The sequence below is a fragment of the Aquarana catesbeiana genome, linkage group LG08 (genome assembly GCF_042186555.1).
Source record: "Aquarana catesbeiana isolate 2022-GZ linkage group LG08, ASM4218655v1, whole genome shotgun sequence".
In the NCBI taxonomy this organism is placed as follows: Eukaryota; Metazoa; Chordata; class Amphibia; order Anura; family Ranidae; genus Aquarana; species Aquarana catesbeiana.
The window spans coordinates 140,530,077-140,557,536 of record NC_133331.1 but is presented as its reverse complement, the minus strand read 5'-3'; the positions used below and the strand labels follow the sequence as shown (position 1 = coordinate 140,557,536).

The window sequence follows — 27,460 nt, the reverse complement described above, 5'->3', positions numbered from 1 at the left end:
TACAATTAAGACACAATTGTTTCAATCCTTTGTTACTTTCCTCAGAAGCCGGGCTTCATACAAGAAACAAAGTGCAGTTGTCACAGAGACAAGAAGGGAGAGGCAGCAATAAAAACATTTTTCCAAGTTCTAACCCTTCCCCACTTTACTAAACAGGTTTTTGCTGTTGTCTGTCTGTTAAAGACATTTCCCATCACTCACATAAAATCTTCACAGGTGGAGCTATAATCTGGCAGGGGCTCCAACCCTTTCCCACTATCCAAAACAAAAATAAATATTTCGTCTAGAGTTGGGCTTCTTACCAACAAGCAAGAATGAGCAGTTAAGATCTGTAGCTTTGGTCACAGAAATCTCCCTGAATAATTTAGAGTCAGCAATTGTTACACGATAGATAGTTGCAACTAAAGATCTGTGCACAGTTGGCCAGCTTGAATGAAAAATAAATATATAAAAATTGATAAGTTGTTTAGGTAGTTTTCCTTGTATGCAAATTAATTTGGGTCCTTGAAATTATAGAACAAAGATCCTCCTAAGGCATACCAGAAAGTTTTGTAAAATACATAAATATATCAAGGCCATCTTGGTATTTATGGAAAAAAGCACCTTACCTACCAGAAAACCAAGGAGTAAAAATAAATACATTTCTTTTCTCATTTAAAAAACATGCAAAAGCAAAAAGTGTGTTGGTTGTATACTATACATTCATAGCTGGGGTCAGCTTCATTAATGAGCTGGCAGTAAGCAGTCCATCATTTTTGTTACTGACGTTTATTTCCAGATTCTGTAGAAATGTCCTTTTCTTCAAAGTTTCCAAAATCACAGAGTTGCTTGATGCAAGACTTATCCGAGTTCTAAAAGAGAAGGAAATGCAGACTGAGAACCAATTTGTATTTTTGAAAACACATTCAATGCTGGAACATGGAACAAAAGTAATTATTAGCCCAATGCTATCACATAGGAGGCTTGTTGGCTCCCTTGTGGTAGAAATAAAGCGGTTGTATTCTATGCACAAAGGTAAGCAGCAGCGCCCCCACAGCCCCCTCTCGATCCAGCAATGTCCATGAGAGCCTTGCCTCTCCGGGGGACTTGCACTCCTGATTGGCTTTTGGCAGCCAAACAGTAGACAAAGTGTGTGGGGTCGAGCCGCAAATCAGTGTGTGAATAAACACACAGAGCCGCGGCTCAGGAGCGCACACCTGCTTGGGTGCCTCCAGAGCAAGCTGCTTGCTCTGGGGGCACCTGGCAGGAGCAGCACCAGCGTGGGCCCCCAAGAAGGATCAATGCTGCTCTGTTCAAAACCACTGCACAGAGCAGGCAAGTATAACATGTTATAAAAAAAAAGAAAAAAAAAAAAAACCTTTAATATCGCTTTAAGGGAAAATGATTGTTTAAAAAGTAAAAAAATATAATAAAATAAATTTTTTAAAAAAGCACCCGTCACCCCACACACAGACATAGGAATACAAAAGCACACATAGGTGTATGCGTTACATATGTATGCAACACGTATAGGAGAGATAGATATAGATAATGCTAGGTCCCTCATTTACTATTGGCTCTAAACTGGAGAGCTATGAAAGCATTTATCCCCTTCCCACTTGCGGTATAGCTGAAAGACAGCTACAGCGCGGGCTAAATTGCCGTGAGGGCGTCCATATACGTCCTCCCATGGTCGAGCAGCCTGCGCGCCCCCTGCGGGGCACACACGGCACGCTCTGTGATCAGCGCGTAAGGGAGACTCGGCTGATCCCAACCCCTTACCACGTGATCAGCTGTCAGCCAATGACAGCTGATCACGTGATGTAAACAGATAGTAATCAGCTATTTTTTTTTCTCCTCACACTGACAGCGCGTGGAGAAAAACACCCCACCGATCACTGGCTACTGTCAGAGGGACATCGGTCCCTCACACAGAGCCACCGCCGCCTTATCTGTGCTCACTAGTGCCACCTATCAATGCCCACCAGTGCCTTCTACCAATGCCCACCAGTGCCACCTATCAGTGCTGCCTATCAGTGTTACCTACCAGTGCCACCTATTAGTGCAGCCTCATCAGTGCACATCAATGAAGGAGAAAAATTACCGGTTTTCAAAATTGTATAACTATGAAAACTTTTTTTCTTCAAAAATTTTCAGTCTTTGACTAGCAAAACAAAAACTCCAGTAGTGAATAAAGAAGTCCAGCCTGAGCTTTTTAGGCTGGGCTTCTCCTAAGGGTCACAGGAGTGCAATTTTGTTTTGCACTCCTGTGACCCGTTTTCAGCAACAACACACACACACCCCCTTTTAAATACCACCAAGAGAAAGCTCTATTCATGTGAAAAAAAAAAATGATAAAAATTTAATTTGGGTACAGTATTGCATGATCCCGCAATTGTCAAAGTGCGACAGTGCTGAAAGCTGAAAATTGGCCTTGGCAGGAAGGGGGTTTAAGTTCCCAGCAGGCAAGTGGTTAAAGCGTCACCTATTTATAATTTTGAGTATCATGATTTTTGGCAGGCACACACAGTTTAGAGGCTTGACATATTCAATGTGTTTACACCATCCAATCTCATTTATATTTTGTACAAAAAATATTTCAGTTTTTACTGAAAAATTTAGATTTGAAAAATGATTGTTCACATATTGTACGACAGAAAAAAAAAAAAATTTAGCTCATCTTTTTATTCTATAGGACCTCTGCTTTGAGAAAAATAGGATTTTTGACTTACCGTAAAATCCATTTCTCTGAGTTCATTGACAGACACAGCCTTCCTTATTCAGAACTATAGGGTTATATTGCCCCCTACAGGAGTAGGACACCAAGCAGAAAAAAAGACTTGGTTACGCCCATGGGCAGTCCTAGGTGATATACACCCCCCTCTCTGCTATAGGCCTTCAGTTATGTAACAAGCAGTATCAGAAGTATTACAACTCCATAGAGGGGCGGGTTCTGTGACTGTCAATGAACACAGAGAAATGGATTTTACGGCAAGTCAAAAATCCTATTTTCTCATTCATTCATTGACAGACACAGCCTTCTTTATTCAGAACCATAGGGATGTCCCAAAGCAGTGCCAAACATGAGGGGTGGGGCAGCCAACAAAAAACCAGACAACCTGAAGCTCAGCAAAAACAACCTGGAGCCCACCTGACCAGAGAAAAAAAAAAAACCCTTCACGAAGGAAAAAACCCCTAGACCGTAGCCTGCAGAACCTTGCGGCCAAAAGAAGCATTCACAGATGCCAGTACATCCACCTTGTAAAATTTTGTGAAAGTGTGCACCGACAACCAGGTGGCCGCCTTGCAAACTTGCATTACTGATGCCTGATGACGGAAGGCCCAGGAGGCACTCAGCACCCGAGTCGAGTACGCCTTTACAGGGAAGGGAGGAACCCGACCCTTGATAGAATAGGCCTGAGTCACCGTCAACCTGATCCATCTTTGGTCCGTCCGTGATCACGAACAGGGAGTCTGACTTTCGAAGAGACTCAGCGGCCACCAAATACACCCTGACAGCCCGTACCACATCTAAGGTGTGCAAGGCAAATGCCCTCAGATGTTGCAGGCTGGGACACAGAGAAGGCAACACTAGGTCTTCATTTAAATGGAAACCAGAGACAACCTTTGGAAGGAAAGAAGGACAAAAGGACAAAGCACCACCTTGCCCCAATGAATCACCAAGTAGGGCGTGCGACAGGATATCGCCAACTCTGACACCCTGCGAGCAGAAGCAATAGCCTCCAAGAAGGCCACCTTCTGTGATAGCATGAGCAGGGGAATTTCTCAAATATTTTCAAACGGAGGCTTCTGTAGAACCGAAAGTACAAGATTCAAGTCCCATGGTGGCAAGGGAGATCGCACCGATGGAACCCCATGTCGCACTCCCTGAATGAAGGTACGCACCAGGGAATGCAAAGCAAAAGAACGTTGAAAGAAAACTGCCAAGGCCGACACCTGGCACTTGACAGTACTCCAGGCAAAATTCTTTGACGCCCCTCTGAAGAAAAGTCAAAATCAGAGTCACCGAAAAGGAACGTGGGTGAAACCCCACTGACTCACACCATGAAATGTACGCTTTCCACGTCCGATAATATACCTTCCTGGAAGTAGACTTTTTAGCTTTGAGCAGCATCGGAATCACTGACACATATAAGCCCCCATCCTTCAACACCTGGCTTTCAACAGCCAGGTAAAGCCAGCGACGGTAAAGCAGGGTGGAAGATCGGCCCTTGGGATAGCAGATCCTCCCTGAGAGGCAGCCACCAGGGGGACGCCTGCGACCAGACGCACCAGGTCAATGTACAAGGGCCGACGAGGCCAGTCCAGGGCCACTGGAATGACTGGAATTCCATCGGCCTCGATCCTGCGCAACAGCCACAGCAGAAGCTTGAGAGTAAGATAGCCTACAGCACCTGGTATTCCCATCCAGGTAACCAGGCCAGACCCAGCTTAGCCTCCAAGATCAGAAACCTTCCAGGACACGGCGCAACAGCTTCGCCCATTCTGTCAGCGTTTGCGACACCAGAGCAATAGCCAAAACCGGCCAAACCCGCAATAGAGAACATAGTGCGGCCCAGAGACTCTGCCTTCCTGTTAGCCAGGTCTTTAAAGGCCGGAGAGTCCTCAACCGGAATCATAGTGGTTTTGTTCAACCGAGAAATCCATTGTCCAGACTCTCCTCAAAAGGGATAACGCACAGCGAAACACTTTGGGATCACAAAGGGGCGTTTTGGACGCTCCCATTCTTTATAGACAAACTTGTCAAAAAAGGAGGGATAATGGAACACTGTTGCTGCGTGAGGCGGCTTGTGGGTGGCAAAGGGAACCGGCGCCTCCACCGCAGCCGTGGCTGCATCCTCCATTTTTAAAGTTTCACACACAGAAGCAATCAGTGCGTCCAGCAGCGCTTTCTCCTGCACAGCCACGGGGGCAGAGGAATCAGCCTCACTGTCCGAAAGATCTAGGAGCGTGGCCGCAGACCCTGCAGGGTGGGCCCTGTCCATGGCAACCGAATCAGATTCAGGATCTGATGAGACAGATGAAGGGGGAGGCTTCTTGCTAGTCTGTGTCCCAGGTGGAGGTGGCTCTTGGACGGCGAAGGACTCCAGGGTCGCCGTCAGTGCGTCAACGGATGACTGGGACCTGCAGCCTCTGACAGGTGGGGAAATATGCTCCTGAGACTTCATAGGAGAGAAAAAAAAAAAAAAAACGAACCCCACACCATGAGTGACCACTACAATGGGACCCCCCCCCCCACACCGGTAGTGGTACCGGACCACCAGGACACCCCACCTGCAGCAGAGAGGGAGGAGGGATCCCCCCAGACTCACCACCCCACCAGCGTAGCCCTGCATACACGTAGCGTCCAAGGGAGAAGAAAACACAGGAGTCAGCGCAGGGTTAAAAGGAGGAGCTTCCGCCTGCCGTTGCCTGAGCCAAAATCCACCATATCATGGCCGCCGGCCATAGGAAGTCATCAGGGACTAAGGAAAAGGATGCTGGCTATGGCAAAATGGAGGGAGAATCCGGGCACTGGACCCATTCCCCCCCTCCCCGGTAAGCACAGCACCCCCAAGCCCACCCCTATTCAACCCCGTCCCCCATGACCCACTACCCCATAGAGCAGAAAGCAGAAAGGGGGGTTACCAAGAGACCTCCAGGGCCAGGAAAGGACAGAGGGGACCCTCAGCATTGACCGACCTGGGGAGGGGCCCGCGTCCGCCACAAAAACCACCTAAGGGGAGAGGGGGACATTCACTCACCATACCAGGACCAAGCGGGCATCGCTCCAGACAGAACCTCCTCACCACCGAAGTGGGGGGGGCTGTCGGCCATGAGAGATGCTACGACTCGAGCCAAGACCCGGCCGTATGCGACCTGGCGAGACGTTTAACTCGTGGGCCTATGTCGTGGCCGACCTAGCGAGTAGCTACGTTCTGCACATGCTCGCTGGCCAGACTGGGGCAACCACTGGATCGAACGTCCAGCCCGTCGCCCAGCCAGGCAGTTGATTGCAGATCTCACCGGAAAAATCCAAAAAAAAAAAAAATCGCCAGGACAAGAGATCCCAGCAGGGAACTGGGTCCTTACTCCTGATTAGGCAGAAAAAAAAAAAAACTGAAGGCCTATAGCAGAGAGGGGGGTGTATATCACCTAGGACTGCCCATGGGCGTAGCCAAGTCTTTTTCTACCTAGTGTCCTTCTCCTTTAGGGGGAGATATAACCCTATGGTCCTGAATAAAGAAGGCTGTGTCTGTCAATGAACAAATGAGAAATAAAGGTTTGGGATTTTAAGTAATTTTCTGGTCTAAAAAATTTAACCTGCACGAAAAATGAAAAATTGATTCTGTAGCCAACAATTAAACTGAAGCTCCAAAAATCTTTCTAGTTTTGGATTGGAGTAAAAGGTTAGAAACTCAGTCATGTTTTGTCCCCATTGGTGAGACTTCCTACATTTGATAGTTTTCCCTGGAACAGGTGCCACTAATATGAGGTTTCCAGTCCCCTTTTTCTCTACTCTGTTAGCGACAGCAGTCACCAGGAATGGAAATTAAGTGAAATATTTTTGCCGTATTGGAAATATTCAAGTGGACAGTTAACTATGGCTCATTAGGGATAGTTAAAGCAGAGCTATACTTACCTTCCTTCTCTATAGCGATGTGGCATCCCAGAACTCCCCATCGCTCGCTGACATTTGGCAGCAGGCTTCCATATCGATCTCAGGCTGCTTTCATTGGCTGGGATGAGATGACATGGCTTCTGCACATGTATGAGAGCACAGTCATCTTGGCATTGCTGAACTTGTAAAAGGAGCTGCGTGTGCACAGATTACTATACAAGGGTGAACAGGCAGGGACAGGCCAGTAACTTTAATGCAGAAGAGCCAAAACATGTCTCTTCTGCATTAAAAATCCTGCCTGTTCACCAGTTTTCTTCATATGAGGAGTCAGGAACATCAAGTATAATATTGACAACGAATACCACAGAAGAAAATGAATGGGTACTCTTACCGAAACTAGTGGACCTGGATGTCAGCGACACCAGGTCAAACAGGCATAGATAACCAACACCTCAATGTGGCAGGAACGGTTCGGAGTGTCCTGAAAGCATAATGGAAAGGCTATGCAAAAAAGAAGGCGGCTCCCAATGGTGAAGAGCAAAAACAAAATCGGGTATTTATTTTCATAAAGAACAGCATACAATTAAAAATGTGATCACAGATAAAAAAAGGCAATGTGGAGAGCGGAAAAGCCAAGCCCAGGGCTTGGCTTTTCCGCTCTCCACATTGCCTTTTTTATTTATGATTAAAAAAAAGCCTTCTTTTTTGCATATCCTTTCCATTATGAGCCCGCCTGATCCATCCATCTGGCCACCTATGGCCCAGTGGCTGGCTCTTCTGTTGTAATCATATTGGGAGAATACTGGACCCCCGAGGACATCGGTGTCGGCTTCAGTCCCTTTGCTGGATACTTCAGGACACTCCGAACCGTTTGAGGTGTCGGCCATCTATTCCTGTTTGACCTGGTGTCGTTGACATCCAGGTCCACTAGTTCCGGTAAGAGTACCCATTCATTTTCTTCTGTGGTATTCGTTGTCAATATTTTACCTAGTGTTCCTGACTCCTCATATGAAGAAAACCTCAGTTTGTGCTGCCCTTGGCTCCTATAGCCCACTCTTAACTGACATCACAGAGCCAATCCAGACTCTGCAAGGAACCCAAGGTCTAATGTTTAAGGTTGACAGTCACTGTTCTCTGCTCAGTGAAGACCGAGAAGTGAGCGATCATTGGTCATGTGATCACTCAGTTCTCAGTCTTAGAGCTGGTGGGGTATGGCTGCAGTATTGCACCGATGATACAGCCATATAGGTGAGATCGTATGCTTTTATTTCCTGCACTTCTCCATTAACCAAAATAAGCTGCTGTGAAGTGCATGTACTTTCAAATGCCTGTGTGTACCTTCAAAATAAGTAAGCAGTCTTGGGATCCACAGGTCCCAGCCCACTCAAATCTGCAACCATGGTGTTGAAAAGTGTCTACCTCCAACACATGCAAAGCCTCATTGGAAGGGGTGGACTGAAATAGTATCAAAGTTTTCACACTGAAGCAGAATAGGGGTCTTGCAGTACTCTTACTGAAGGTATGTGTCGGCATCTCTTAGAGACACGCAATTTATAGCCATGTCCAATTACATGGTAAACTGATACTTTCAGTCAGGACTGTAAAAGGACTCATCCTTTAAAGAACTACAAAAAAACATGTTTTTGTTGCTGAAAGATGTGCTTTATAATATCAACCTGGAAAACAAACATTTTAAAAAGGTTGAGTTACCATTAAACAGGTACATAAGGAATCATGGCATTAGATAGATTTGAACCCAAGGCAAAATTCTTACCGTGGAGACTCAATTCCACTGTCTCCTGTAGTGCTATGATTCTCATTAGGGTTTGACTCCAGTGGGCTGCTATTTGCATTAAATAACTTCATCGCATGCTCATAGCAGGCTTGCATTTCCCCAGGTAGCTGCTCTGGCTCTTCTGCATGTTTCTCATCACTTCCTTTAATGGATGTCTGCACAGTTTCTGCCATGGAATTACAGTCACTGGAATTGCAGTAGTCGAAAATGCTGCCATCCACCAGCTCTGGAGGCGGAATAGACTCTGCAGTATCAACCTCCAGCTCAGGATGGTTGAGGAGATAGTGTGAAAACGGCCGGCTGGTGCTTGCTTTGATGTGCAGAGCAGGTTTAGTACAACAGCTTGAAGAGAACACAGAACGAGTGCAATCGTCTTGGGGTTGGCTACCAGAAGATGTACACTGATGTACATGGGATCTCTTTGGCTCCCAGTGGCTTGCAGAAGTGATGGATGCACTATGGCTTTCATCATGTACATTATTCCAATTAAGAGTATTCATATTTTGTATGCAAATTTCAAGATTCTGACCTATCTCAACATGTTCATCGGTGTCATCTTCAATTGAGAAAGAGCAAGAAGCATCCTCGTTACCCACATTTTTGTAAATCGCCTGGTCACTTTCAGGATTTCCTTCTCTTTGAGAAGGGTGTGTTGAATAATTTGGTAAATCTTTAAAGTTTACTCCACTGGCTGTACAATAGCCACTTTGTTCAGATTTTGCTTCCCCTAATGAACCAACGTATGGTCGCCCATAATGCTTTGAGGCATTAATGTTTCTACAAAGATTTGTTTGGCTGTGTTGTAAAGGTCCATTAATAGCGCTAATCTTACCACAATAAAGGCCTGACGAATAAGAGTTTCCTCTTTCGCTTTCCCAAGTCATGTCCGATTGTAAAACCACATTAGTTTGATTGTCTCCAAAAAGAGGAGTCCCAGCCTCACAAGACAGAGAACTCTGCTCTTTATTTTGTTTAAACTTGTCATCTATCCTTAGAGTACTGCACTGTGGGTAATTAGGAGGATATTCTGTCAAATCATCTTTATCATTAACAGGTACCATCTGATCCTGAAACAGCGCCTCATTATAATAATCATCTACAGGCCGCTCACTTTTAAAATGTTGTGTTCCAGCCTCGGCATTTGATCCTGGGCAGTCTAAAGACTTTGACCTTGGCATATTTTTTCTATTTTTTCCAAAGTTGATTCTTTTCATCTCTTTTACAGATTTGTGTCCACTGATGTTACCGTTTTCCCTATAAGAAATACCCTCAAAAGGGTTTTGAATTTGCTTTTTATAAAGGACTTCATTTTTTTCAACATCTGCATTAGCTGTAGTGAAGACGTCTGGAACCAATATGTCATCCATTCCACCAGTCTGTTGAAAGGACTTTTTTACCACATTAGTCTCCCCATGAAAAGCTGACCTTTGGACAGAGCTGTCCTTTTTTGCTTTTTCTTTACAGGCTTGAACTTTTTTATGGTACTTTGACATTCTACCGTTTTTCTTCTTATTGCTGCTTTTACCATTATGCCCATTTTTGTTTCTGATTATATCTGTTGAGGTCCCTTTACTAAAGTACTTTTTCTGTTCCTCCATTTTCTGCATCAGCATTGTATGTTTTATCAAGTTGTCCACAGTGAGAATTGGATTGATGCGTTTAATTATTTCATGTTCTATATCACGCGGGATATTGTCCAAGTTATCTTCATCTCTCACCGGCCACTCTTCTGGTGGAAACTGTGCAGAGAAGCTCCCTAGTTCTTTTTTGGATTTCTCTTTTTTAGAAACATTTCTCCAGAAGAGACTGATGCCAAATTTCTTATTGCACTTTTCTTTTTCTTTTAATGAGAGTTGTGGCTTTGTTTTAGCACATGTATGTTGGTCCCGAGAAGTGGAGGTGGCTTGGTTTTGAACAGCTGTTTTTGAATCCTTGACGCTTTTATGTTCCTTTGGATTACCCTCATTGATTGACTGCTGTCCTAGTATGTTCTGAGTGGAGTTTTCAGAGAAGCAGCTGCAAGAACGGCAGTGGGACACAGAGGGGACATTAACTTTGGTCAAGTCTGCACAGCTCTCCATGCTCACAAGATAAGTAACAGTTGGTGGAGAGGCAGAAATGTCTTCAGTTGCACCACACTTGTGTGAAAGTGGCTTTCTAGTGATGAAGTATGTCTGCGGAGTGACAATGAAATAACCCTCTCCAGTGTGGAAGATTTTTCTCTCTTTGATTAGAGTCCCAAGAGTAGAATAAAGAATTTCCTGGGATGGGGTTGCAATACCTATAAAAGAAGAAGAAAAAAAAAAAAAAAAAATCAGCATTTAGTAAACTTGAAAAATTTAAACAAACCACAAATTCTTAAAAGGAACTACAGTCTGCTCACATAATAATTTGCAATAAAAACATCTTTGGCAAGTACAGAATCACAGTATATATAAAATATGCAAAGTGGTTGGAGGGAAGCTTCAGAATGGCAAATATGCTGCAGAAATCTCCCTCCACTGAGTCCGGCTGCAACCATTCTAACTGTGGGCAGCTGAAGCTGCTGTCTGTTTACTTCCTGGATTTACACAGGAGGCACACCTCCAGCTCTGCAGCTCTCATTGGCCCTCTTATGAATCATCCCCCCTCCCTTCCTGGTAAACTCTCACAAGAGCGAGAGAGACAGCTGTGCATGTCGTCATAAGCCTAGGTTTTTTACCAGACAAGTAACAGGAAGCGGGCTGTATAAGGCATTTACTGGCAGAAAAAAAAATGTTTTTACTGTGCAAAGTTAAAACAACAAGGGCAGAAGATTTAATAGATGGAAAGTTGGAAAAAAATTACTGAAGGTCCACTTTAAAAGTACTCTTCTGGTGCTATTCTTATTTGTGTGTACAGTTTAGATGCAGTAGTAATTAAGGATAGGAACAGGTTAGTAACAGCCACTAAGATTCCCAGGCCCATTCCCACCTGAGTGTTTGTAGCTCTAAGCTCCAAAATGCTCAACATCCAAAATTCCATGGTTTTTAATTGTGCCTGGTCACACCTGAGTTAGTGTCACTTGTAGCTTAAAGAGTATATGAGCTTCAAGCTTAAAGCATTTTTGGCTACCAATAGACTTAAATTGAAACCCGTGAAAACCACATATTGTGGGGGCATTACCATTAGCTTGTGGATGGACAGCCACGCCCTGTGGCGTAAGTGGCAGAGCCAGTGACGCAAGACATCTTTCCAATACAGTGGGGTGGAAGAGAATACTGGAGGTACCTGTAAGCCATAGCAAGCAGAATCAAAACTTTAAGGGGACAGTAGCAAGCAATCCATCCACAAGCTGCAGCCATTAATGGTGATGCCCCCTATGGTGGTCTGAGCAATTGTACATTCACGTTATCTGTTGTGCACCAGTGTCAGTGCACTTTTATATGCAAGTGTGTTGTATTCTTAGCTTTTAAATAAATGTGTGGTTTATATGGAAATCACTATGATGGTCTGCATGTTTTGCCTCTGAGTGTTATGAGTAGAATTGTGGGAATTAGACCCCTTTCACACAGAAGGCGATTTTCAGGCGTTTTAGCACTAAAAAATAGTGCCTGTAAAAGCGCCTCTCATGTCTCCCCAGTGTGAAAGCCTCTCACACTGGGGTGGTGTGCTTGCAGGACGGGGGAAAAAAAAAAAAAAGTCCTGCAAGCAGCATCTTTGGGGCGGTTTGGGAGAAGCATATACACTGCTCCCAAAAACGCCCTGCCCATTAAAATGCCTGCTAAGCATTTTGGCAGCTTCGCAACACAGGCACTTTTAACCCTTTGTTCACCTGCTAGCGGGGGTTAAAAGCACCCTGCTAGTGGCCGAAAAGTACCGCGGGCCCCAGTGTGAAAGGGGTCTTTTAGGATTGATAATTTAAAAAATGTATTATATACATACATACATACCAATCCTTTTATCTATCTGGATCCAGAGGAGAGTGGTTTTATAGATGGCTACATCTGGTAACATCTCTTAAAGGGACATGCGCATTTGACTTCAAATTGGGAGGTGAGCTACTATTGGTGGTAGTGGGTGCAGCACATGGTGTGTTAATGTCACAGAAGAAATATTCAAAGGATCTGAGGAATATTTTGAAGAGCACTACACTTGGACTTTTATATAATTTCTTTTTTTTAAAAAAACACTAATAGGTGGATATATTTATATTCATTCTTTTATTGTTCCATCAACTTTATTGGTCTATTAGTTGATATTTCACATATACACTGTTTATTAGCAGTTTAGTGCCGAGTTACTATCAATTTGCGGTGCAAACCCTGGGGACTTCTCTCTGAACCCCAGTGTGCTATGGATTTGCAGAGAGGGGGTAGGAAGTATACCGTTCTTTTCTGCGCTGTTCCCCACCAGTCCTCCTCCTCTGTCTGTCCCAGGCTCTTGTATGCGATATCACCTGGGATGGACAAGAGGCGAGCTAGCGAGAATCAAGGGAAAAAAGCAAGCTACAACAGCAGCTTCCCTGCATGTGGAGGAAAGCAACTCCCTGTGCGCTTATTTCAACTTCGAACCACAATTGAGCAAGCCCAAGTTTCACATTGAGGAGGTAAGTAATTTTAAATAATTTAATCTATTACTGTTTGTTAGTTGTTGTTATAGCTACAGCCCACTGATCAGATACAAATGTTCTGTGAGCTGTAGATCTGAAAATGTGTTTCAGGAGGTTCTACGAAACCTCAAACTTTTAGGCAAAAGAAAGTTTGAGAAATCTCGTTCTATAGGTACCATCAGTTTATATGTAAATATATAGTTATACCAACGAATTCAAATTTTGCAATAATATGGCATAATGGTGGCACACATGGGTCAGTTCTCACAGGCAGTAAAACATTTTCTAAAAATACCTGAAAAATTATTCTCTTATCATAGAAGACAAATCATTTTTACACTACATGTAAACTGGTGCTCTACATGTACTAACCTAATGCACTACATGTAGCCTCAAATCAAAAAATGTCACATATAGCTTTAATCTGCAGAATAAAAAAAAATAAATAAATAAAAATAAAAAAATAAAAAAAAGCTACACACAAAACGAATATTTTAGTTTTAGGTGCACACCAGTTTGCATTTCTATTCCTTCCACGAGGCCATAAAGAAGGTGTCACGCTCTTCCATTTACATGATGCCAGTACTTTGTAATTTAAATCTATTTGTATGGACTAGCCTAAAAATGTGGCAGCAGGTTTATAGCACACATCATTTTAGTATATTCTTTTAAAAGGTGGTTTCTACTTTTCTGGCACTGGTTAAACCATTAAGTGTAGTTGTCTAAAACATCCACATTGATGCAGAGGTTTGTGTATGAAACATGGAGAGCTCCGGGCAAGATTTGGATTACACATATTGTAAACAAAGTTAGCAAATGGTCAGCACCTGGGTAATGTTTTACCAGCTGCTCCATGAGGGATTCTTGTGTTACTAAAATCTGTGCGGCATTCATATCGGATATTGCACAGCATAAGACTTCAGCCAGAGGGATGAACTGAGACTGAGACACGGGGCTCATCTGTACTGGAGAAACATCACCTGCAATGAGAGAGAGAATGAATGAAACACTGCAACACAAAAGGGCCTTAGGATCTAACAATATGACACATTATGTGATATGTCTAGTAACAAGTAAAAGGCATGCACGCACTGGCTGAACTTAAAGCCCAATTTTAGGCAAAAAACAAAAAAAAAAAAAAAAAAAAAAAAAAAATAAGCACGAGGACAACGCTTATGTTTAAAGAGAAGTGTTAAAATCCAAAGCCACCCCCTGGCAGCTATAATTTTCAAATGCTATATGAGTCAATACAAGACCTGGACCGGTCACAGGCACTTGTCAAACGTGCTGACTATGCCTGCCCTTTAGGCCACCCCCCCCCCCCCCCCCCCCTCCATTCACAGAAGATGTACCATTATATCTTAAGTGAAAAGTGATCTATGAATGGAGGACAGCCAGATTAGTGAAATGTCTGCCTACTACATATAGAGCGCTTCCTCACCACCTGCCCAGTGCCTATGGAAAGCAATCAATGGTAGGTGGATTGCTTTATGTCTAGAAGTGTGGCAAGAGCCCTTTGGATCACTCACCCCTTTCTTTTAGATTGTAAGCTCTTTTGAGCAGGGCCCTCCTAACCCTCATGCTTTTATTTGTATTGTAACTGCACTCTTTTTATATTGTAAAGTGCTGCACAAACTCTTGGTGCTTTATAAACCCTGTAAAATACTGTATTGGTATATTTAGCTGTGCACGAGTCTGGCAGTGTGTCACTGTGAACTGAAATCTGTTCGTTGAGCAGATAGAATACAGGGATTAAAACGGTCACATCCAGCTTTTTTATGTAAGAAAATAAACTGTGGTCGTCAAGCAATGAGATCGCACCATATATCTGTAGAGAACAGATGCACTTATGCACATCATTTGCACCACTATCCATACATTAGACTGCAACCTTCTTCCTGCTTCACTGCCTCCATCAAGCCATATAAAATGGCTTGATGGAGGCAGCGGTGCAGGAACAGGGTTCTAGCAGATGCATTGGAGAAGGGTTCACTACCGCGGGTCATTTACCAACTGCACTGCAAAACTACATACAATTAATGCAGAGTATGGAGAGTGGAATAGACTATCCTAAATATATACTCATTTAACCACTTGCTTACTGGGCACTTCAACCCCCCTCCTGCCCAGACCAATTTTGAGCTTTCAGCACTGTCGCACTTTGAATGACAATTGCGCGGTCATACAACACTGTACCCAAATGAAATTTTTATCATTTTTTTCCCACAAATAGAGCTTTCTTTTGGTGGTATTTGATCACATCTGGGATTTTTATTTTTTGCTAAACAAAAAAAGATGGACATTTTTGAAAAAAAAAAAAATCATGTTTCATAGTTTGTTATAAAATTTTGCAAACAGGTAATTTTTCTCCTTCATTGATATGCGCTGATGAGGCAGCACTGGTGGGCACTGATAGGCTGCACTGATGGGCACGGATAGGCACAGTTAAGGCGGCACTGATGGGCACAGTTAAGGCGGCACTGATGGGGACAGATGGGTGGCACTGATGGGGGGGCACTGATGGGGGGGCACTGATGGGCACTTATGGGCACTGATAGGTGACACTGATAGGTGACACTGATGTGGGTGCTGATGGGTGGCACTGATGTGGGTGCTGATGGGTGGCACTGTGGGCACTGATGGGTGGCGCTGATTGTTGGCACTGTGGGCACTGATGGGTGACGCTGGTGGGCACTGGTAGGCAGCACTGCTGCCTATTGCCTTGTGTTAGAAGATCACCGTGATCGGGACAGATGTCCCGATCACGGCCGCCGGTGATCGGGTTTTTTTTTTCCTCCTCGCGCTGTTAGCGCGAGGAGGAAAAATAGCCGATTACCGGCTCTGTTTACATCACATGATCAGCTGTCATTGGCTGACAGCTGATCATGTGGTAAGGGGTCGGGACCAACCCCTTACTCTGATCTGTGATCAGGCGAGTCTCATAGACTCGCTGATCACCGAGCGCGCCGCGCGCGCCCTGCAGGGGGCGCGCAGGCCGCTCATGCACGGGACAACGTCAATAGACGTCGTCCCGGCAATTTAGATCCGCGCTGTTGCCGTCATTTGGCAATGGCCCGGATCTGAAGTTGTTAAAAAAGGTCCTCAAAGCCCCTTAACAGGGTGGACATAAATCTATGATTAAAAAAAAAAAAAATGTAATCACATTTATTTTAATAAAATGCTTTTGGAGTAAAAATCTATCCATCCATAGTTTTCCCATTTAAGATATATTAATAATTTTGTTTATTTAGCATGAGTTATGTAGCATGAGGCTGTATATTCTGCAATATTTACATTTTTAGTAAACTCATTCAATGAATCCAAGCTCTGCAAGCTGAGATAACATGCACTGCACACAACATCGGGTCAGAGGAGGAGCTGCTGGGAGACAGAGATGGCAGTTGCCCCTTAAAAATTATAATTTAAAATCGAGTGGCTTTAAATCAAGCTATTTTACTAGTGATTTAAACCAGGATTTAAATTGTGATTTAAATTTACTTGATTTAAATCAAATCCACCCTGCCCCTTAACCAACCAAAATGTATAGACGTATGGCGGAGTCACCGATATACTTCCAAGTTATTATATCCAATCAATACAATAACAACCCGGCTTAGCCTTTACTCCACACTGCTCAAAAATGTAACAAAAAAACAAAAAAAAGTGAATAAAAAAATACATGCTAAAATTTCAGTGGACAGTTCTGCACCAACACATCAAAATCATTTATTCCTTATTACAGATAAAAAAAAAAAAAACACACACACACACACACACACACACACACACACACACACACACACACACACTAAAAATAAACAAAATTTGCCAGTGTATTAAAACAGAGCCTGGCCTCATTCTCCCCACCAAGGCGCTTATAAGGTTAGAATGGGGCTTAGATTCTCAAACAACTAATAAACCGTGTGGAACTTGGCTCTATATCCCAGAAGTATATGATGTAAACTGACGTGTAAAATCCTCCAAGGTTCAAATTATATTTTTGAAAGATACTCAATGTGCTCTCCACATGTCATGAGAGTAATCATAGTAGCCCCATCATCCTTGTACACAAGTACCAAGACTGCCCGACATTCAGGTTTAGATGCTGAAAATAGATAGTCCACCATCCAAAGTCTGCACTCAATAAATCACAGCTCAGGGCTTACTGCTGGAAATCCCGACAAGAAAGGAGTAAAATGCTCAGTGTCCATACATCTGTGCAATATTGGATGAAGAGGAGAGAATGAAAATGCCCCATCTGAACTAGAATAGGCCATAGTTCTTTACATAGAGGCCTATCCTCCACAAGAGCTGCACAGGGATAATACCAAGACCAATGACAAAGTACAAGATGCTTCCTACATGTCCTCTGCACTTTTGACATCAGATTTCATGACCAAGGATACACAAGCAATTGGGCATTCTGCTCTGCACTTTCTACACAAATTTTAAAGTGGAACTTTTGGCCTCTTTCACACCAGCGGACCGATCAGGTCCCCCTGTCCATTTTTCAGACAGACCCGATCGGGCAACCTATTGTTCTCTATGGAGCGGCAGATGTCAGCAGACACGTGTCCACTGTCACCCACCGGCATCCAATCAAATCAGAAGTATGGAGATACGTTTGCCATCTGTCGGGTGGATCGGATGACAATCCTATCGCCCCATATAGAACAGCATGCTGCGTCTGTTCGTTCTGCATAGCGGAGCAGACACGGACCTGTCAATGGCCTGCTCAGCAGACATTTCCCCTGCGGAGCAGATTGATTCCACCCTGTGTGAAAGGGGCCTTGGTCAGAAAATTAAGTGCTGCTAGATCACTTCAACTTTTGCAGGTATAGCTATGCAAAACATTAAAAATTAAGTGCCTATGTGGTTTAAAATAGAGTAATACAAGAGTAATACAATGGGGTTGATTAAAACTGGAGTGTGCAAAACATGATGCAGCCAGCATCAGCTTCTAACTTCAGCTTGTTCAATTAAACTTTGACAAAAAAAAAAAAAAAACTAACTGGAATATTTGGAACCGGATTGGTTTCCATGCAGAGTTGCACCATATTTTGCACTATCCAGTTTTAGTAACCAACCCCATTGTGGCACACCGCTCTGCACATGCTCAGTTGCTCTCTATTTTTAGGCACCGACGAGTTTGTAGAGGCCGCTCTGCTAACAGCCTAAAGATTTACTGCTGTTCATGGGTTCAGTGCTTCAGCAAAATGGCAGCCTCCAGCAAGAAGAAACAGGAGCAATGCTGGAGGAAATTTCTAGCACACACTGATTTTGGTAGCATAATTATTAATGTGAAATGTATGTTCCTTGCTAAAGAACATTTTTATCAAGTTATGGGTAAACTGTCACTTTAAGTGGTTTTGCAGGGTGACCAAAGACAAAGCAAGGGAGACCATGGCAAATTAAGCTGTCCAAAATTCTCTTATATCTGTAAAACTGGAAGAACGGATAGAAAGGTGCCCCCAGCTTCATTAAACATTTAGTAATATTTTTCTACATGGGAGAAAAAAAAAAAAAAATACTAAGTCTCTCTCTCTCATAACATTTTTGTGTTGGTCTTTGGACAAAATGTTAAAAAGAAATCCTTGGATGTGGTGGCTGTATTAGTTTGATGTCACTCCTCTCCACCTCATCCAAGTATAAAATATTTATTGAAAAAAAAAAAAATATATATAATATTAAGCATTCTCTAAAAATGGTACCTGTGCCAAGCGGCCAACCCCCTATGTTCACAATGCAGCAGCTCAGCACAGGACACAGAAGCTAGTGGCGATCACTGTCGTACAGGTGTCTATTACAGGGATATCCAGCTTGCAGGGGAATCTCACAGGTATGGTATATGCGTGAAATCATGTCAAAGCTATAACTGCAATTCTGCTTTAAGCATTTGGGGGGGGGGGGGGGGGGGGAGAATGTTGAGGTGGCACTAAAACTAGCCAGCATGTACCAAATAATGAAACATGATTTGGGTCAGCTGACCATTTACATGAGTCCTAAAAAAAAAAAAAAAGGAACAAAAAAAATTAAATGTTTGTTGTATAGGTTTATTTGCTGATCAGACATTAATGGCGGCAGCCTCATCTTAGGTACAAAACCAGAATCAGCTTGGAAAATCCACAAAATCCACCAGTTCCTCAGGACTGGTCAGCCAAGAGGGGGTGCATACATGAGCAGCAAATTGCCCAAAGACATAGAATTTTTTGATGCCATAACTGTCCAGATCAGGCGAGTGCTCACATATCTTAAAGGGGACCTCTACTTTCGTGGGAAAAAAAAATTGCTAAAAAGATAAGCATATACAATTGTTACACAAGTCATATTGTAATTAAAAGTTATTAAAATCTGAAGCTCTCATTTTCTGGGTGTGTTATGTACATAGATGTGTACAGAACACCCTCCAGAAACATTTCCTGCTTGTGTGATTGGCTTACTGATTTTCCCCAGAAGTCTGCACTAAGATACAAGTCAGATTTTGAGCGGCGGCACCCCCCCCAGACAAAAATGTAATTCAGTTACTGTCACTTTCCTCATTAGAACCGTGAATGTGCAGCAGCTGATAAGCATCATGCCTATTCACATCCACTTAACACATTTATACAGACAAACCGCTATGTCTTCAGATTACCAAAAAGGTAAGAATCTGCAACAAAAAGTTTGTTACATCCCCGGAAATGTATATAGATCACCCAAAGGGAGCAGTCCCCCCCCCCCCCACAACAAAATTGGGAGTTACTATTTAAAAGGTGTCTTTAGATTAGCCAGACATGGACATACCATCCAATGAAGTTTTTCAAACCAAAGTCCTTTTGTGATGCAGATTTCCCAAACTCCTTCTATCATGACTTAGAACATCCCTACAGATTATAGAGATTGTCAAAGCATTGCACCTACATATTTGCATTGTGGTCAATCTCCACTCATATGACTGACCACCTTGAGAAATGCTTATGTAGTTCTTGTCACAAAACAATCTGCTGAGAGATACAACAGTGGACATAGGATGGTCAACCTCCCACCTATTCCCAACATCTACAAAATAGTAAAACAAATAAATTCTAACAGCATAAAATCTGGAATAAATGGAATCCACATGAATTCCAAAATGGCTTTTTTATTATTGATCTAAAAAGAAAAAATTTCCTAGGCCATGCAAACACATTAATGTAATTATAAGTAGTACTTGATTAAGGGCTCCGTGTGCCTGGAGCTCAGAATTATGTTGGGTTCATTATCATTTGTCTTGGTAATAAATTCAATTCCCCCAGCATTGATTCCAGACATCCACAACAGAGTTTCATTTCCCTACACTGAGAGGCCCACCAAGGTTTCCTGAGGCCAATATGTCTGCTGTCGGGGATGCAAGAAAAAAATGAAAGCCGAGCTTGCAGATTGAATATCTGCATTTTAAGTCATCCTCTAGTACAAGGAGTGTAAAACAGGTTTGTTTGTTTGTTTTGTTTGTATGTTGCTCAAACACAGCCAAATATTATACCAATAAGTCTAGAATGAAATTTTCAAATAGACACCAAAGACTTGTAGAACATAAACCCATGTTAAAATGCATTGGTCATTTTTTGACAAATATCTACTTTCTAAACAATTTCGACATAACAGGTTTTTGACAATTCCCAGTATTTGTCTAGTTTCCCCAAATATTTCTTCATATTCATAATAATGAATTTACATCTACCTGTTTTTGACATCAGTGCATATATAGATTAAATTGCAAGCATAAAAATGTTATTCCACGTCTGACCTAGAAGAACTGATGCCCGGCTATGAACATTCAAGCTGTAAAACAAGCCCCGAGACCCCTGGAGCTGCAGGCACTACAGGAGTTGTCCGCCTTCAAAGTTTACACCAGAAAGCACCAGGAGAGATCAAGCTCCACGCTTCACAATCACATATGTGCCGACTTGGCTTGACTCCAATCATTTGTACCAGCAATAGGATGCCACACTCCATGAAGATAACCCCTTCCCGCCAAGCAAATAAATATTGTGGCCTTACAAAAGTGTGTTTTCCATGCATACATGACTCACTCTGTGCTGAGAGCTCTCACAGAGTACTGGGTCTTGTACTAAATGGGAACCAGGAGGCCTGGTACCGGATCACTGCGATAGCCTCCGATTGGCTATCCCAGTGATCAGTCACTGTATATCCTGCCCGTTTTTGTCTCCTCTTGGAGAAGTGGAGAAAAACTAAAACTACATTGGGGTTGATTCAGCAAAACCGGAGAGTGCAAAATCTGGTGCAGCTCTGTATAAAAGCCAATTAACTTCCATTTTTTTTTTTTGTCAAAGCTTTATTGAACAAGCTGAAGTTAGAAGCCAATTGACTACTATGCATAGCTGCACCAGATTTTGCACGCTACAGTTTCAGTATCTTCATCTAGGTCAGTGGCAGGGTTAGAATTAGGGTCAAGGTCATGGCCAATGTATTTTAGGTAGGATTAAAAAAAAAATGCATTTTTTAAATTTAAGCCACTGTGCTATAAGTAGGATAAAAACAAAACAAAAAAAAAAAAAAAAAAAAAAGCAAAAAAGATGTACGATTTCTCCCATAGTAGGGCCCAGGAACAAACAAATACTATACGAATATGTGGAGGAGAATTTACTTTGGTGGCAGGTTATGATAATAGTAAGAAATATACAGATGCATTTTAGAAAAATTTAAATAAATAAATATGTTATAAATCAGGAGACGTCCATTATGATCAAATGAAGCTACAATATGTACTGAAAAAAGCAATACAATTCATCTGAGTAAAATTGTAATTATGTGTATTAACACATGTCAAAGTTGCAGGCATTAATATTTGTTTTATGCTTCATCATCAAGTGGTTAAAATAGCCAGCATGAGCAATTTCTAGGTTTTATGCCAGGCACAGCACTCTGTTATTCTGATTTACCCTTTTCTAGTAGTGGGCTGATAGCCTTCCACTTTCTATACCCGAATGTAAACACAGAGCAGGTGCATATTAGGTGACTCGATACACTCCGTTCTTGTGAGCCAAACAAGAATTGTTCCACAGCGCATGCAGCTACAGTAGTCAGTGATGTCTTGATTTAAAGCTTCATTACTACATGTCAACAGCCTGGTCATAGATGTTTTAAAAAAAGGTACCCATGGCGAATAGTTAGATGAACATCATCTAAAACGAATACAGCAGAGCACCTTATAGCGTGTGCACAGCTCAGGCTCCCTCTGCAGGCTCTACTGGGCATAAATATGAATGCTAGGTTTCTGTTCCTGTATAACTGTAAATTTGCTGTCCCCTCCAAATAACACAGCCGTTAATGTCTAAACCACTGGCAACAAAAGCGAGTACACCACTAAGTGAAAAGGTCTAAATTGGGCCCAATTAGCCATTTTCCCTCCCTGGTGTCATAGGCTATAAGAAGATTGCCAAGATCCTAAAACTGAGCTACAGCATGGTGGCCAAGACCATACAGTGGTTTAACAGGACAGGTACCACTCAGAACAGGCCTCGCCATGGTCTACCAAAGTTGAGTTCATGTGCTCCGTATCATATCCAGAGGTTGTCTTTGGGAAATAGACGTATGAAGGGGTGGGGGGTTCAGCCTGTCAGTGCTCAGACCATACGCCGCAGACTGCATCAAATAGGTCTGCATGGCTATCGTCCCAGAAGGAAGCCTCTTCTAAAGATGATGCACGAGAAAGCCCGCAAACAGTTTGCTGAAGACAAGCAGACTAATGGATTACTGGAACCATACCCTGTGGTCTGATGAGACAAAGATAAAATGTATTTGGTTCAGATGGTGAGGAGTACAAAGACAAGTGTGTCTTGCCTACAGTCAAGCATGGTGGTGGGAGTGTCATGGTCTGGGGATGCATGAGTTCTGCTGGCACTGGGGAGCTACAGGTCATTGAGGGAACCATGGATGCAAACATGTACTGTGACATACTGAAGCACAGCATGATCCCCTACCTTCAGAGACTGGGCCACAGGGCAGTATTCCAACAGAACAACCCCAAACACACCTCCAAGACTACCACTGCCTTGCTAAAGAATCTGAGGGTAAAAGATGGACTGGCCAAGCATGTCTCCAGACCTAAATCCTATTGTGCATCTGTGAGGCTTCCTCAAAACGAAAGGTGGAGGGGTGCAAGGTCTCCCAACATCCACCAGTTCAGTGATATCATCGAAGAGTGTAAGAAGACTCCAAAAAAAATAGACACTTTAGGCCCAATTTGGACATTTTCACTTAGGGTGTACTCACTTTTGTTGCCAGTGGTTTAGAGACTTTAATAGCTGTGGGTTTAGTTATTTTGAAAGGACAGCTAATTTACACTGTTATAGAAGCTGTACACTCACTACATTACATTACAGCAAAGTGTAATTTATTCAGGGTTGTCACATGAAAAGATAATAAAATATTTACAAACAAATGTGAGAGGTGTACTCTCTTGTGAGATATTGTATTTATTGATAAAAAACAAAGTTAAAAACTACACTCAAATACGTGGAGAAATATCGCTTGAAAGGCCACCTAGTCATGGCAATCAGTCCTGAAACTGTCAGTCTCCAGATGGCAAAGGAGAAGACATCAGGGCCTTTGCTGGCTGATGCATAGCGAAGGAATAACTTCTTCCTCGGAGCCTCATTCACACCACAACCTGCCTGTTGAAGCGGCCCTCAATGTCCTAAAAAATTGTGGCTTTATCTTAGGTTGGGTACACACGGGCTGAAAGAAAAACGGACAAAAATGATCAGTTCAGCAGGAACCGGCTGACTTTCGGTCCATGTGTACAGCTCCCTGTCCCCATCAGAACACCATAGCTCAGCAGGGGAGATCGCCACACTAACATCACTTGTGTTAGTACTGCAATCTGTACCTTTTTTTTTATATTCAGCCCGTTGTGTGCCCAGCTTAAGCACCAGATATAGAAAAGATGTTTACAGTGTTTTATGCAGGGACCATGTGGATCTGGAGCAATTTATCCAATGTAAAATTTTTGACAAGCCACATCTTAGGTTTGTTAAATTACAGCTGACCTTTGTTTTACAGCCCGCCATTGTGAACTCTAACAAAGCCTGTTTATATAGAACGCCCAAGAACCTTTTATCCCAGGCAGTCGCTAGGATACCAGTCTCAGGTGTATAAATCCAGGGAAAGTCTTTGTACTGGGCAAAGACAGACAGACTGCAGATACCTTCTCTCCTGTGTGAACCCATGTCCTGCCTGAAATAGAATACTCACCACCACAAGACAGAAATGTCTTAAATACGGCACTTAAAATAGGTGAAAAAGGTAACCAACCTGATATGCAAAACAAAATAAGTGGCCTAGGAAAAAAAAAAAAAAAAAAGGCAGAGACCATTTCTACTCACTGGGATGAAGCTGTACCAAATATTTTAGTGCACATGAACATGAAAGCTGGTCTTACTACCTGTACCAATGAGGAATGAAAGGAGCAATGTAGTCCACAGTTGTGTAGAAAATGTATGCATGTGTGAAGGAACAGACAGGGGTGGGCATTGGTGACGTTTTGTAGTACAGCAGCCAGAGCGGTCAGGTTTTCAGCGTGGAAAAGTTGATTGGTCAGTCCAAACAGAAGGGTAAAACCTCAATGGACACAGAACACGACTGGGTGAGCACACTGCTGGATCGTGGAATAGGGGAGTGTCTGTTTATTAAAAGTCAGCAGCTACAGTTTTATAGCTGTGGACTTAATTTGCACTTCAGACACTGCTTTAAAGTATTACAAAAATAAATAAACCAATGTGCTCGTCTTTTTATAAGACTAAAATGTTATACTATGAAATATTGACAAAAAAAAACAAACAAAACAAATACATACCAGGAGGTTACAACATAGGAAAGAAGTACTGAAAGAACCTTGAATGCTGTCATCACTACTTAATACTTTCCAAGTAGCCCCCAAACTCCCCATTCCTCCTCCCTCTGCAGTTACTTACGTGCCTCCTTGAATGGCTATGGCACTAGATTTTTATGGGCCAGACTGCAGACAGCCATTAGAGGGGCTAAATGGTTGTATTGAGAGGCTAGGGTGGAGGGCTAGGTAAGATTTTGTCCTGAGACCTCGTTCATAAAAGTGTGTACTACAGTATGCTCCCATGGGTGTTGGCCAACACAGGGATGCTCAAACATTCCATGCAGTCAGTCCCTTTAATGTTAATTAGGATGCGACAGCCGCACGGACACAGCCGCTGCTCCCAATGTGACAGCCATGCAGGTGTTGGTGCACAGCCCAAAACCATGGCTTTTAAATTGGGAGCAGCGGCTGTGTTTGTGCAGTCACTGTGCCCCAACTGACATGAATAGGACTACCTGCAGGGGGTGCACACCTGTGCATTCCTATGTGGCCACAAACATGACCCTTGTACAGGTGTACGCTGCAGTATGCCCATGTGAATGAGGCTTTAAGCTCAACTTGTACTTTAAAAGATGTATGAGGGATTTTTTTTTTTTAAAGAATCATCCTTACCTAGGTGGATACAGTATTAGTCCGATGCTGCATTTTTGCTCCGGCGCCTCTAAGGTTGGCCATACATTATACAATCTTCTTGTACAACTTTCCTTTAGATTTACCAAAACCATATAATAGGAGGTCAAACGTAAACACTTTCAATTTTTATGCAATCAGGCAGGCATCTTGCACTACACAGTTGAAGGTAAAGCTAAAGAAAATTGAATAAGAAAATTGTATGATGTATGGCCAACTTAACACTGAGAACCGAACACCCCCGATCGCTCGGTTCTCACTGTCAGCACCTCTCTGCTCTGTCCCCCCCACACTCACTGGAGCGCTGGGCTGTGGAGGGGCGGCTGGCTCATGCTCTATTGTCACTAGTGTTGCCAATTTTTCTTCCAACCAAACCCTTTAGGAGGTGCACAGTAATTTTTTATTTTTTTATTTTAGTATACATTATAGGATTGTAACAGACCCGGGACACCTTTGGGTACTCCAAAGAATAATGTGGTGCATATAGTACCCCCTCACCCTCCTGTCAGGTCCTATTTCTGATCCACATTCCTGTCTGAATCATGTGTCCGGGTTTCAGGTGGACTGAAACCCGGACACACGATTCAAAACCCAGACTGTCCAGGTATATCCTGGACAGGTAGCAACCCTAACTGTCACAGTCTTGCCCGAGCCTGGACTGGATCTGTGACATCAGCTGACAGCGAGCTTCAGCCCGCTGTCTGCAAAAAACAGGTCACAGGAGTGCAGAACGAATTGCACTCCTGTGATCCATAGGAGAAATATAGCCAAACAAGCTTTGGCTGTACGTCTCCTTTAACTGAATTAGCTTTGCAACCAGGATATTAGCTAGGAACACCATGGCAGGTTATGCATATTAAACACAGGCTTCCTTTTAGCCATTCTAGATTTTACTTACACACTACAGCCAAGTTTAACCTGAGGTAACCCTGTTCCCCATTAACTAAATGATATATGTAGAAAAGGAATTTGTAATGTTATCCACTATGCTAAGTGACATCTAAGACAGCCAGGCATTATTCAGTTCACTAGACCAACTCAATTCTGAAAAGGGACACTATTGTCATCAGACGTTTGTTTGTACTGGGGAAATGGTAATATGCCTTATTTCCATTGCCAAGTGCAGTAAAACCTTTGTAATATACCAGTCTTGTTCATTTTGATAATTTGGCTTTAGTAAAAATCAGTTTAAAATACATATAATCATTTTCTTGGGGAAAAAAAAAAAAAAAAAGGATTGTGAGGGCGACAGGGAATTATCTTCTATGATATTTATCATATTATCCAGATTATATCTATTTAACCTATGGGTTTCATGTGTTTAATGGAAAATGATTTTATCCAGAATGCCGCCACGTCTTCCCTTAATGGTTTAAATAAACCTGTGACTGTTACTCTGGAGGGGATAATTTTGTTTTTTCAAGGATACGATCTGCTTAAATGTATACTTGCGTTATGTGATTGGAAACTTCTCACAACTAACCGGTGAATGGCTTCTTGGCTATTTGAAAATGTGTAAAAACTTGCTGTATTTACTGTATCTGGTCTCCCACAGTACACAGAACATGGAAATGCAATTATTTTAGTAAATATAAACTGCTAAATACCTTCTCTCATCAGAAGTATATAGCAGTCTTGTGACTTCGATCATTGTCCGGTCGAGCACTGGTTAAAGCTGGTAGGTGGAGTTTTCATTCGCCTCTGACTGTCCTATGTTGCATGACCCCTGGCCCTCTGTCTGGTCCTGTGCCGATCACATGCACCCTCCCAAGAAGGAAAGAAAAAAAAAAAACCCTCTAGCAATCCACACCAAGCTGAGCATGTGCAGAGTGCCCCAAAGGCTCTGTACTAACAGGAGGTGGATTGAGGACTGTGGAAGAAGGCGAGGATCAGAGAAGACAGGAACAGCCTTTTTACACAATGTGCAGGATTAACCCCTTAGCGAGTACAACAAGCATGCTTTACTGCATATACAGACTGATTTTACTGTTG

General features: G+C 42.8%; 1 protein-coding gene across 1 annotated transcript in view; it reads right to left on the bottom strand.

Moving 5' to 3' along the window:
* Positions 1–616: 616 nt before the first annotated feature.
* Positions 617–27,460, bottom strand: part of STOX1 (storkhead box 1) — a 100,964-nt gene continuing 74,120 nt past the window's right edge. Inside the window, exons 2-4 of the mRNA XM_073596475.1 lie at positions 13,794–13,946; positions 8,376–10,677; positions 617–851 (exon numbers count right to left, since the gene is read on the bottom strand). Coding sequence (XP_073452576.1) covers positions 695–851; positions 8,376–10,677; positions 13,794–13,946 — 2,612 coding nt within the window. The 3' untranslated portion in view covers positions 617–694. The remainder of the gene's footprint in view (positions 852–8,375; positions 10,678–13,793; positions 13,947–27,460) is intronic.